This window comes from Budorcas taxicolor, chromosome 10, assembly GCF_023091745.1.
Source record: "Budorcas taxicolor isolate Tak-1 chromosome 10, Takin1.1, whole genome shotgun sequence".
Taxonomy (NCBI): domain Eukaryota; kingdom Metazoa; phylum Chordata; class Mammalia; order Artiodactyla; family Bovidae; genus Budorcas; species Budorcas taxicolor.
In genome coordinates, this window is record NC_068919.1 from 56,502,686 (window position 1) to 56,516,491 (window position 13,806).

At 45.5% G+C, this 13,806-nt stretch overlaps 1 protein-coding gene across 1 annotated transcript in view; it reads left to right on the forward strand.

Annotated features, from left to right (window-relative positions):
* The first annotated feature begins 9,949 nt into the window (after window positions 1-9,949).
* GNB5 (G protein subunit beta 5) overlaps window positions 9,950-13,806 on the forward strand; it is a 33,705-nt gene continuing 29,848 nt past the window's right edge. Inside the window, exon 1 of the mRNA XM_052646659.1 lies at window positions 9,950-10,161. Coding sequence (XP_052502619.1) covers window positions 10,050-10,161 — 112 coding nt within the window. The 5' untranslated portion in view covers window positions 9,950-10,049. The remainder of the gene's footprint in view (window positions 10,162-13,806) is intronic.

The window sequence follows — 13,806 nt, forward strand, 5'->3', positions numbered from 1 at the left end:
TCATTGCCATGTGTATCAGCAGTTTATTCTTTTTTTCAGATAAACATATCATAATTTATGTATCTATCTAAATTGACAAATATTTGGATTTTTCCAGCCTGGGGCTATTATAAATAAAACTATTATGACATTCATGGGTTGTTTTTTTTTTTGAGGATGTAAGTGTTCATTTCTGTTGAGTATATATCAAGGAGTAAAATGATATGTTTGCATAGCTTTAGTGGATCTTATCAATTAGTTTTCTAGTGTGGTTGCACCAGTTTATTCTCTCACCAGCTAAAGTGGTCCACTTTTCTACATTCTCACCCACACTTCATGCCATCAGTCTTTTTACTCTTAGGTGTTCTGGTGAGTAAGTAGTGGCTTCACAGTGTGGTTTAACTTGCATTTCATTGACGCCTAATGATGTTGAGCACCTCTTTATCTGTTTATTGACCATATGCATATCTGCATTTGTTAAGTGTCCAAGTTTTTGCCCACTTAAAAATAATCTGTACTGAGATACAACTGCACACAACATAAAACTCACTATTTTATAGCATACATTTCAGTGGTTTTTAGTAAATTCACAAGCAAAGTACATTATCTAATTCTAGAAAATTTCCATCACCCCAGAAAGAAACCCCATACTCGTTAAGCAGTCACTCCAACCCCCTGCCTCCCACCTGTTCGCAACTGCTAATCTTTCTGTCTCTGTGTATTTGCCTATCCTGGATGTATTGTATAAATGGAATCATCATCTGTGGCCTTTTGCATCTGACTTATTTCACTTAGCATAAAGTTTTCAAGGTTCACCCATGTTGTAGCACATCAGAACTCCATCCTTTTTTTAATTGCCAAATATGAGTCTACTGGATGAACGGACCACATTTTCTTTATTCATTCCTCAGCTGACGGATATGCTAGTTGTTTCCACTTCTTTGGCTTAAATGCTGCTACAGATATTCATGTGTAAATTTTATGTGCACCTATGTATTACATGGTCTTGGAATATGGCCAGGAGTAAATCTGCTTGGTCATTTGGTAGCAACCATGTTTAACTTCTTGAGTAACTGCCAAGCTGTTTTCCACAGAGGCAGCAACATTTTAGATTCCCACTGGCAAAGTATGAGGGTAATTCTCCCCGTTTTTAATTGGGTCAATGAAGCACAATTTTAAAAGTGAAAACTGGGGGTACCCTATATATCCTACAGTAGGATGTTGGCTTATTAAATTGTGATACTCCATCACTCCATAGTATAAAATAATACTAAAGCTATTACCAAAAAACAGATAGCTCTGTAAGCAGTAACAGAATAAGTTAGGTAAAAAAGCAAGTGGCTAACAGTTCCATTTACGTAACTAACAAAGCTTCATCCATGGCATCAGAAAACTCTAGAAGAATAGCCTCCAAACTCAGGGAACTGAGTGTAGGGTAGATAATGGGAACTTTCACTTTTGACTTTCTATCCTTGGCACTGACTTTTTAAAAAAATAAACATGGGGTAGTAGGCAATTTGGTAATTTTTTTTTTTTTTTGGAACTGTATATTTAAGTGAAACATTTCAAAGAAATTTTGTGCTTGGCTTAGGGTTAGGTAACTCCTACTGCAGTGCAATCTCATGTCAGAATTTGTTAAAAATGGGGTATTTTTATTTTTTTCTTGTCAAAGTGCCCACTGAAGCTTTTGCTTTAGCTGTGAAAAGTTCCCTCATCATAAAAATGATTATTTTCAATAAGTACAATAGACTGTACTAAAATTAAATTTAGCCCATGTTATAAAAACTAAATGGAAAATACCAGGATGTAAAGAGTACACACAAACAGTATGACTCCTGGTCCTAAAAATCTATTCCTGCATAGCTAAAATCTGAAATGGAGTCTCTCTGGGCAATGGGATTATGGGTGATTGTTTTCTTCCTTATACCTTTCTGATTTTTCCAAATTTTCTACAATGAGCATGTATAACATTTATAGTTTTAAAATGCTATAATCTTCCAAGTTTACTTTGTCTCTTGCTCATGTTCAACCGACCAGATCTAAAATGCTAGCTATACAATGTAATTTACGGTTGATGTGACTCAAGACTTGTGGTCTCCATTTAAAAATTGGTGTTTTCCAAGAATATGCAATGACATGCAAAGATGAAAACACTATTAAGCAGAAAACTAAGTTCAAAATTGCATATGGCATGTAATTCCAATTTTTTTAATGTATACTCATAGATACCTATGGAGATACTAGAATAAAACAAAATGCTAACAGAGGTCAGTTACTTGTTAGGACAAGGCATGTAGATGACAGATTTTCCTTCTTCATGCACTTCTATTTCTAATTATGTATAATGAACATGTACATCTCTTATAATGTGAAAAAATATAAAATTCAGTATGGGAAAAGTCTTTATCCAGATTTGGAATATTGGCAATTTTTTAAAGTTTTTATTGGAGTACAGCTAATTTATAATTTTGTGTTTCAAGTGTACAGCAAAGCAAATCAGTTATACAAATACATATATCCACTCTTTTTTTAGATTCTTTCCCCCATAGATCATTACAGAGTACTGAGTTCCCTGTGCTATATAGTAGGTACTTATTCATTATCTATTTTATATATGGTATGTCAATCCCAATCTCCCAGTGTATCCTTCCTCCCCATCCCCCAGTAACCAGAAGTCACATCCTTGACTCTTCTTCTGTTTTATAAATGTTTGTTTGTTCCTTAAAAAAAAAAAAAGATTCCACATATAAATGAGATCATATGATATTTGTCTTTCTGTGTGGCAATTTTTCTACTTCTCTCTTGGTGGGAGTCGATCTCCCATAATTCCTAGACATCCTTCTGTTCCTTCTGCACTTAGTTCCTGGGGTTCCTCTCACCTTCCATCGCTGCAGCTACTACTCTGTCCAGAGCTTATTTCCTCTTCTCCAGTACCTGATAAAAGTCTCTTAACCTAATTGATTTTCCTGCCATACACTCTCTCTCTGACCTACTTGCAGAAGTGCAAATGCTGGAATAATCCACTTGAATGACGTCACTCCCTGCTGAAAACCCATGGCTCACCTTCCTAATGCTATTATTTGGAGTCCTGAGCACAACCTTGTGACTGGCCACTTTGGCAGGTTTGGGCAGTGGTGGGGAATAGGGGAGGTGGGGGCAGCATTACCAGGCCCCCACCCCAGGCCAGTCCCTGGTGGGCAGGCCCTTTCCCATTCTTTAACTCTCTTTTTGTGACAAAGCAGGACAGCTTGATGGGGGGGCTCTGTGGTAAGGGTCGTGGACTTCCTCTGCATACAGATTCAGGCTCCGTCACTGACCTTGCCCTTGTTAATCCCTCAGGTCTCCCTTGTGGTAACAGATGTCCTATGTCCCTCCCTGGGTGGCTGTGAGAGGTCAGGCCAGCACTTCGCGGTAGTCAGTAGCTGATTCCCTTCAGATCCCTCGTCCTTAGGGGACCGCCTTCTACTCCTTTGTTTCTTAGAGACCTCAAGAACTCTGCAGCCACCTCTTGGCTGTGGGAGTCCACTTCAACTCGTGAGTTCCCTGGTCTCCCCAGCCCCATGGAGACCCCTGCATGGTAGACATCTCCCCCAGGGGTGTCCCCACTGCCACCTGCCCCACAAATACATCCCTCTCAATTTGGACTCTGTTCAAACATTCAGGCTAGTGCCCCCAAAGCTCTTTATACTCAAGGGATTTCTTCTCTGAACTTTGACATGGCCCACCCTCTGGAACATGTATTAAATTGGTGTGGCTACGATGGCTGTCCCCTCCCACCTTCACCCCCTGGTCCTCATTCTCCAACAGTGGTGCCCCGACCCCTCAGCCTTCCAACAGAAACCTAAGAGACATCCTAGACATCTCCCTCCCCTCCCCCAAACATCACCAAGTCCAGTTCCCTCTCCTTTGGAAGCATGGTCCAAATCCATTCCACAGCATTGCCTTAGTACAGGATTTCATCTCGCCTAAACTGTGGCCATAGACTCCTCTCTGCTTTTTCCTCACCTCCAGCCTCATCCCCACTCCCCTCCTTTTCCCTGCTGCCACAGCTTCTCCTGTTGTAGCCACTCACAGGGCAGCATAACACCCGTGGAGCACTCCCTGTATTCCAGCCTTGAGCTAAATTCTTCATGTGCTGTCTCTCATAATTCCCCTGACAGCCCCATGATGGCAGATGCTAAGATTCCCATTTGACAGATGAGCAAAGATGCAGAGAGGTGAAGTCAGTTGCCCAAGTAGTGGGGCCAGGACTGGGTCACCCAGAACCCCACCTTTTAGCACAAATGCTTGTTTCCTCAAGGTTGCCCTCCCTTCGGTGACCTGGGCCTGTCTGTTGACTTCTGGGTGGACAGGCAGTGACCCCTGGATCTGTGACTGGCAAATGTTTCACAAATGAGGTGTGTTCCTTACAGGGAACCGACACCACATTTACTTGGTTGGGGTCAGGCTCCAGATTTTCTGACTCTTAATCTTTACTCCAAAAGTTCATCTGGAGAGGAGGAATTTTTTTAAGTTTTAAATTACAGAATCCACTACAAGGGGCTTCCCTGGTGATTCAGTGGTAAAGAATCCACCTGTCAATGCAGGAAATGCGGGTTCGATCCCTGGGTCGGGAAGATCCCCTGGAGAAATGAATGACAACCCACTCCAGTATTCTTGCCTGGGAAATCCCATGACAGAGGAGCCTGGTGGGCTACAGTCCATGGGGTCACAAAAGAGTTGACACGACCTACAGACTAAACAACAACAACATTGTAAGGCCCCACAGGATTAGAATACTGTACTGCAAAGATCGATTGTGTCCATGTCTGTTCAGAAAATCTATTTTCTGACACTTTCTTACTGATTAAATAAATGAGCTGGTATTGACCCAGCATGTCGTAATAAATTGAAGGTTACAAATTAACTGCATAGACTTTATTTGCATGTACCGGTCTGAGCAACTAGCATGATAACAGGAAGATGAGTTGATTTTTTTCTGCCACACCTTATGGCATGCAGGATCCTAGTTCCCCGACTAGGAATCGAACCCAAGTCCCCTGCAGTAGAAGAGCAGAGCTTCAGCCACTGGACTGCCAAGGAAGTCCCCAGATGAGGCTTTAAAAAGCTGTTTCCACTGGCTTTTCTCATACATACACACACATCCCTTCCCCCCTTTTCTTTTCTTTTTCTTTCTTTCTTTTAAAAAAAAAGTCAACAAAAACATGTATTGTGGAATTCCCTTGTGGTCCAGTGGTTAAGACTATGTGGTTCCAGTGCAGGGGGTGAGGGTTTGATCCCTGGTTGGGGTATTAAGATCCCACATGCCACATGTATGGCCAAGAAAACAAGAAAGAAAGGAGGAAAAAAGGAAAGAAAGAAAAGAGAAGCTGCATGGGAGGGTGATGCATGCTTTGTCTAACAAATCACTTTATCTAACTCTCTGCTCTTTGCTCTCTGTTCTGCTTTTAGCTCAAGAAGTTGATTTTACATCTATGCTAACTACCATGTCAATACAAAGTTTATTAAAGTCTAATACAAAGTTTCTTTTATGAACAAACAGTAGAAAGTAAAAATTTGCAGACCATTATAAAATATTTAGGACTGTTTCACAATACTTTCAGTTGCTATGAAATGCCCAAGAAATCAGAGAAATAAGACTAAAGGGCTTGTTAAAGGTTGTTTCTTAATTTGTGAAACTTTTCTCATACACACACCTCCCTTTTTTTCTCTCCCTCTTTTCCAGCGTCAGCTGGGGTAAAATATGGATCAGACCTTTTTAGTTAACGTATTTGGCTCCTGTGACAGATGCTTCAAACAACGGGCTCTGAGACCAGTTTTCAAGAAATCTGAACAGCTCAACTACTGTTCACTATGTGCAGAAATTGTAAGTGCGTGCCACTTTTAAAAAAAACATTTAAGTCATTACCTGTCTTTAAATAATGTCTAATGTGAGGGTCCTGTGACTGGTGGGTTGCCATAGAATCAGTGTACACACACGAACATTTGCATCACACCCAGGCTGAGTGAGACAGTGCAGTGTGAGGGTTTAGAATGTGAGCTTTGGTGTCTGATGGCCTGGCTTCAACTCCCAGTTATGTTCCTCGGGGGCCTTGTGCCAGTGGATCTCAGCTCTGCCAGGAGATCTGTTTTCCCATCAGAAAACAACAATAGTGGCATCTATCTCAGGGTTTGAGGAGGAAGAAGAATGAGTTTATTTTATAGTGTTTAAAATAATAGCAGAGAAAGTGCTCAATAAATGTTTCAGCTTATTATTTTTTAGAGCTAATGCTTTTTCCTCCTGTCTTCTCCTAGTTGGCTTGGCAAACAAGCAAGCTAAAAGGGACTCTGGTAAATAAACAGCCAGGTAGCACCTTCCCAGAGGCTTTGTGCCAGCTGTCCCTAGAAACAGCTCTGTTGAAGACTGAAGCACATAGGGCCTCAGTTAGGAGCAAAATCAAGCTCAAGGAAAACTGTTCCTTGGACCTAAGCCTTCAGCCAGGGTAGGAACTGAACAAAAAACCTGGCACTTTTCAGAGTATACAAATCAATTTTCACCAGAGATGGCTTTGCACAGGCTTCAAATCCTATAGCAGCAAGGTCCACAGTCTGGCTGAGGCTCCAGGAATGAGTCCTGTCTCAAAGGATTTGCAAAGCTGTGCTCAGCAGTGCAGCTCAGTGGAGCCCCCACCTGGTCAAAAGTGGTAAAGCACACTTCCCCACAGGTTCAGTAGGAAATCTCCATCGTGGACACAATGAGAAAACAAAAACCAAGGCACTTAGCTAAGTGGGGAAAGATAACTTTCACATTTTATCCAACTGAAGGGAAAACTGTATTCATCCTTTTGGTCCCATTATAACTCCTAACAGTGAACACATTTTAAAAAATTATTCCTGTAAAGCAAATGGCAAATAAGCAGCCTAAAGGGGCATACAGGGTTTGGTACAGTACAGTAATCCTGATGTCACAGGATTCAGGCTTATTGTTATGGGCTTCTACCTGCAGCACATTTTGTTCTAAACTTGGATTTACACACTGCAAGCTGAGGACACTCAGTTCTTAAACTTGCTTTCTGATGGCCCTACCATCCTGGAGCAGTACTATGTGTTCATCTTTCTCTACTTGAAACAACATTCCCTGTGGACAGAAGGAGCCCAGAATCCCAGATGCCAGGTCCTCTGTAGCATCACAGATTCTTCCCAGGTCAGAACCCTGCCTGGAGATGTTCTTCAGAGGATTGCCATCTGCTCCACCACGAGCACTTGGAAGGTTCCCAAATATTCAGACAGATTCTTTTGACTGTGGAGACCTCCAAATGACTAACAGCTAACTTTTTAATCCGGGTGTTTGGGATTGTGTAGATACAGTCCCCAGTGGGTACTTTTCAGGGATGGGGCAACCCTGTAACTCCACCACTGCTGAAATGCAGCAGATAACTTTTCTGACTTACACTTTAAAAAAACAGTGCACAGCAAAGTAAAGGAAGGCACTTGGCAAACTTTGAAAGTGAAAGTCTCATCCAACTCTTTGCAACCCCATGGACTATAGAGTCCCGTGAGTTCTCCAGGCCAGAATACTGGAGTGGGTAGCCTTTCCCTTCTCTAGGGGATCTTCCCGACCCAGGAATCCAACTGAGGTCTCCTGCATTGCAGGCAGATTCTTTACCAACTGAGCTACGAGGGAAGCCCTTGCAAACCTTGCCATTAAAGCATTCCCTGACTTCCTCTCCAGATGGTTAACTCCCTAGATTGGAGGATGTTTGGAGGTTATTTTACACAGAACCTTCAGAAGAGGGCACACTCCAGTATGAAGCTCCACTCACCCCAGGTCTTCACAAACACGTAGACCCTGAGTTAGGCATACGTATCCCACAGGGGGTTATGAGGTCCTGAAGAGGTGATACGAGGATGCTGCTTTTCCCAGAGCATCCTCGAGATGGCCTTGTGAGAGGTGTCCCCATGACCCAGTGTCTCATACTTCCTGTTAATTGCTCACATGGACCAGGTAGCCTTCATAATAACAAGGAGCATGTAACTGTGTGCCACACTTTGCTCTGAGTGCTCTATGCAGTCACTCCTTATGAGGATTCTATGAGGAAGGTGTTCTCCCCATTTACAGATGAGGAGCCTGAGACACAGAGAAACTGAGTGAGCCACTCAAGGCTGAACAGCGCAACCAGGATTCACCCCCAGGCAGTGGAATGTGGACAGAGCCTGTGTTCTTAATATTTTGCTCTAAGAACTCTGAAATTGTTTCTGGGAGAGTGAACCAAGCAAATCATCTCACTTTTCTGTGCCTCATTTGTAAAACGGGGGTGACAACAGTTCCCATTCAGGGTGACTGTTGTGAGTTACTAATGTAAGGCGCTGGAACAGTGCCTGGCACGAAAGGGACTGGAAAGCACAGATGCTTGAGTCTGCCACAGAGTCACTAATTTGCTTCTATGAGGGAACTGCAGCAGCCCTTCATTCTAAGGTGGAGTGACCCATCATAAGTGACCGGTCTGAGATCACTGATCAGGGGCTCAGAAGCCCTGAGTCTGGGTCCTTGTGGGTCCATGACCCCCATCATCACTTCCTCTGACTGCCCCCCAGGACAGGGACTTGATTCTCTAGGGAATAAGAGAAGAGCTAAACCAAGAACAGGCAAAGACTCCAGAGCTTTTCAGAAGCCAGAAATAGCTTTTTTTTTCTTTTTAATCAGTTCAGCTCAGTTCAGTTCAATCGCTCAGTCGTGTCCAACTCTTTGTGACCCCATGGACTGCAGCCAGGCCTCCCTGTCCATCACCAACTCCTGGAGTTTACTCAAACTCATGTCCATCGAGTCGGTGACGCCATCCAACCATCTCATCCTCTGTCATCCCTTTCTCCTCCTGCCTTCAATCTTTCTCAGCATCAGGGTCTTTTCAAATGTGTAAGTTCTTCATATCAGGTGGCCAAAGTATTGGAGTTTCAGCTTAAGCATCAGTCTTTCCAATGAATATTCACGACTGATTTCCTTTAGGATGGACTGGTTGGATCTCCTTGCAGTCCGAGGGACTCTCAAGAGTCTTCTCTGACACCACGGTTCAAACGTATCAATTCTTCAGTGCTCAGCTTTCTTTATAGTCCAACTTTCACATCCATACATGACCACTGGAAAAACCATAGCCTTGACTAGACAGACCTTTGTTGGCAAAGTAATGTCTCTGCTTTTGAATATGCTATCTAGGTTGGTCATAACTTTTCTTCCAAGAAGTAAGTGTCTTTTAATTTCATGGCTGGAGTCACCATCTGCAGTGATTTTGGAGCCCAAAAATATGAAGTCAGCCACTGTTTCCCCATCTATTTCCCATGAAGTGATGGGACCAGATGCCATGATCTTCGTTTTCTGAATGTTGAGCTTTAAGCTAACTTTTTCACCCTTCTCTTTCACTTTCATCAAGAGGCTTTTTAGTTCCTCTTCACTTTCTGCCATAAGGGTGGTGTCATCTGCGTATCTGAGGTTATTGACATTTCTCCCAGCTTGTGCTTCTTCCAGCCCAGCCTTTCTCATGATGTACTCTGCAGAGAAGTTAAATAAGCAGGGTGACAATATACAGCCTTGACGTACTCCTTTTCCTATTTTACCCTCAGGCATACCTAAACATTAAGTCCCAAACAGGGGAAGTGGGAGGAACGGGCGTTGGAAGGGCTCTACCATTGGGACTTCGCCAAACTCTCAGGAGCAGGAGCTGTCCTGGGTTGGAATCCCAGCCTGGCCTTCACTAAGTGCGCATCCTTCAGCAAGTTGCGTGTCACTTCTGAGCCTTGGTTTTTCCACCGGCAAAATGGGCACAACGTTCCTACGTGCCCGCAGGATGTGCGCTAACATTAGCCTCGCCGGGGCGCGGGGCGCGGAGGTGGCGCTGTGCCTGCAGCCCGCGGAGACGGAGGAGGACCGGCCTCCGCAGCAGGGCTCTCAGCGGCGGCGTCAGCGCCGGAGGGCGGGGCGCGCTCGGGGAGGCGACTGGAGCTGCGCCGGTGGCGGCTGGGCGCCCGCTAGCCGGCCCGGCCTCCGCCGCCCGCTAACTCGCATCCCCGCTTCCCTCCCACCGCGTCCCTGCGCGAAGATGGCAGCCGACGGGCTGCATGAGAACGAGACGCTGGCGTCGCTCAAGAGCGAGGCCGAGAGCCTCAAGGGCAAACTGGAGGAGGAGCGGGCCAAGCTGCACGACGTGGAGTGTGAGTGCGGGCCGCGCCGGGGGCTGCGCGCCGGGAGGCGGGCGGTGGGAAGGAGACCGGCGGGGCGGGTCCGGGGGCAGGGGGCGGGATGGAGGAGGCAGGCCCGCGCCGCCGCCCTGGCTGAGGGCCCGGCGCCCCGGCGCCGCTTGAGACGCGGCCCGATCCCCCCCGGGTGCGCTTGTGGGGGGCCCGAGCCGGACCCTCGCGGGCTCCCAGCACCTCTTAGAGCCCCCCACCCACTGGCGGAGGCCAGCCCGCCTCTGGGCGGAGCAGCTCCTGGCCGCTGTCCTCCTGACGAGGGATCGTGGGACCAGTTACCGTCATCACCTGCCTGGGCGAAGCAAACTGATCTCATTCTTGCGATTCCCAAGCCGAGCGGGGTGTAGGGGGTTGTCAGGGGAGGCAAGCGCCCCGAGCTCTTGTGGACACGGCCTAGGGGAAACTCCTGGTTTGGGGTTTGGTTTGGGGTTTTTTTCGATTATCATTTTACTTTCTCCATCACTGTTGTTTTTTCTCAGTTTTGCTTTTGTAAGGAACCAGACTCTGATTTAAAATCTCACTTTTCCAGTCTGAGGATGGAACTAGGGAAAGGAAGCAGAGGGGCTTACCAAACGCAAACATTTCGTTCATTTGAGGCTGTTCAAGATGCTTTTGTTTGGATGCGGTGTGGTTGGCATAAAAGAGGAGTAGCAGTCTTAAATAAATTTACATTATTACTCACGACCATAATGCAGAACCAGCTCTGTGATTTTTATGAGTGAGCAATTAAATAGCCCGGTGACATGACTCCTGGCAGAATCAGCTTCCCTTCACTCTGTCGGATGGTTTATCCCTGGCAGGGCTTGGGCTAAGGCCAAGCTTGGGGAAGTGGGTTTATCTGCTTCTTATTCAGCCCTGAGGATGGCAGCTCCTCTTTGCTGAGCCGGACCTTCCCAAGGTACCCTCAGGCACACCGGAGCATTGTGCTCCTGCCATTTTGGTACCACCCTGTCTGCATCCTCTTTGGAAAAAAAGAGTGAGGTTAATGCTAGAGGCTTTAGCACCTGATTCCTTCCTTTGACAAACCTCTTGATAGAAGCAGATGACCTGAATCTCAAATATGTTGTGCCTTTGTAGGAGCCTCCTTTAAATAGGTAAGCTGAGCCCCTATATCTTTTAGAAATATATTCAGTTACAATTAGCTATAATCCCCAAAGTAATTAAATAAATTGGGAGTTATTTTTCTTAACAAGAATCAGGGTAGGCAATCACCTGCTTTGGTTCAAGTGCCCAGTGTGTCATCAGGAACCCATGCTTCTTTTCTTTCCACTACTTAAGGCACTCGTGTTTGCCCTGTGATTATGATATAACTGCTACAGCGTCAGATATCACCTTTGTATCCAGGGCTGGAAGAAGGGGGAATGTGGGCACCACCCTCTGTTTCTCCTTCTTTTCAGGAAGGCAAAAGTGTTTTTTCAAAAACCTCCTTTCTCCCCAGCATATTTCTCTTTGTACGTCATTGGCCAGAACTAGGTCACATGGCTACAGCAAGGGAGGCTGAGAAAGGAAATAAGCTGGGCAGGCTGCCATCCCCAAACAAAGTTGGCTTCTGTTATCAGAGTAGCAGGGAATGGCTGATGGGTCTGTCCCATTTCCCTTTGCAAATTCCTATGCTCCACAGACAATAATGATGATGCTCTGAACATGGTGTTAGTGCCTCTGGGTCATCTGATATCTCCATTTTACAGATGAGGAAACTGAGGCATAGAGAGGTGAAAGGATTTACCAAATGATCCCAGCTACTAAGTAGAGGATCCGGGATTCCATCCCAGCCTCACGTCAATTTGTTTTATTGTTGTTGTTGTTTGTTTGTTTGTTTTACCAGATACCTTAGTGCAGAGGGCATTCTCTAGAAACTCTTTTACTCAACAGTACAGGCTGCCCACTGGGATATTTTGCAGCCTTTTCTGTGAATCTGGTAAATTGCCTGAGCCAGAGAGATGGTTACAATGCAGCTTTTCAACAGGGAACCCCTGTCCTGCCCAAAATGCAGGGCTCTCAGAAACTGGGGTCAAATCATGAACCCACAGCAGAAGGATTTATCCCCACCTGTATATGGCAGAATTTTTGAGTAGAAAAGATCAGAGGTCATGTGGCCAGGGTCCCGTTTATTCCCTCTGCAGCTCCTGGACCACTTCTCTTCACTCTCGTGTTAAACCCTTGCTCCATTGAGGCTCTGAGTGTTCAGTTGACCTCCCTCTTCCCCTCACCTCTGTTCTACTGTCTCCAGACCTCCCAGCCAGGCTCCCTTCTTTCTTGAGGACTTCGGCATACGGCTGAAGTCCTCCTTTTGACTCTAAGCCCTGTCCCATCCCTGGCGTCTTCAGGATCCACAAGGGTGACCCTCATCAGACACTGGCCCCTCACGCCACCACAGCACCCTGGAATCACAGCACAGCTCCTCTGACCGCAGCCTCTCCCTTAGAGATCTCCTTGATCTTGGGTCGCTGGGCTCTTCCCACTTCCATTCTCTCAGCCTCTTCCTGAGTGTGTGTGTTTTTATGTTTTGGTGTTGTTATAGCTGACCCTGTAGCCCCTGTCCTGGTCTGGGAAGGGTCTTCAAGCCATAAGCCAAGGTGAGCAAGTCATCTTTGTGCGCATGGGACTCTTGATTTTATAAAATGGAAACCTTGCATTCTGGGAAGACTTTCAGTTCAGTTCAGTGCAGTCACTCATTGGTGTCCGACTCTGCGATCCCATGAAGTGCAGCACGCCAGGCCTCCCTGTCCATCACCAACTCCCGGAGTCCACCCAGACTCACGGCCATCGAGTCAGTGATGCCATCCAGCCATCTCATCCTCTGTCGTCCCCTTCTCTTCCTGCCCCCAATCCCTCCCAGCATCAGTTTTTTCCAATGAGTCAGCTCTTCACATGAGGTGGCCAAAGTATTGGAGTTTCAGCTTTAGCATCAGTCCTTCCAAAGAACACCCAGGACTGATCTCCTTTAGGATGGACTGGTTGGATCTCCTTGCAGTCCTAGGGACTCTCAAGAGTCTTCTTCAACACCACTGTTCAAAAGCATCAATTCTTCGGCGCTCAGCTTTCTTTATAGTCCAACTTTCACATCCATACATGACCACTGGTAAAACCATAGCCTTGGCTAGATGGACCTTTGCTGGCAAAGTAATGTCTCTGCTTTTGAATATGCTATCTAGGTTGGTCATAACTTTTCTTCCAAGGAGTAAGCGTCTTTTAATTTCATGGCTGCAGTCACCATCTGCAGTGATTTTGAAGCCCCCAAAAATAAAGTCTGACACTGTTTCCACTGTTTCCCCATCTATTTCCCATGAAGTGATGGGACAGGATGCCATGATCTTCGTTTTCTGAATGTTGAGCTTTAAGCCAACTTTTTCACTCTCCTCTTTCACTTTCATCAAGAGGCTTTTTAGTTCCTCTTCACTTTCTGCCATAACGGTGGTGTCATCTGCATATCTGAGGTTATTGATATTTCTCCCGGTAATCTTGATTCCAGCTTGTGTTTCTTCCAGGCCAGCGTTTCTCATGATGTACTCTGCATATAAGTTAAATAAGCAGGGTGACAATATACAGACTTGACGTACTCCTTTTCCGATTTGGAACCAGTCTGTTGTTCCATGTCCAGTTCTA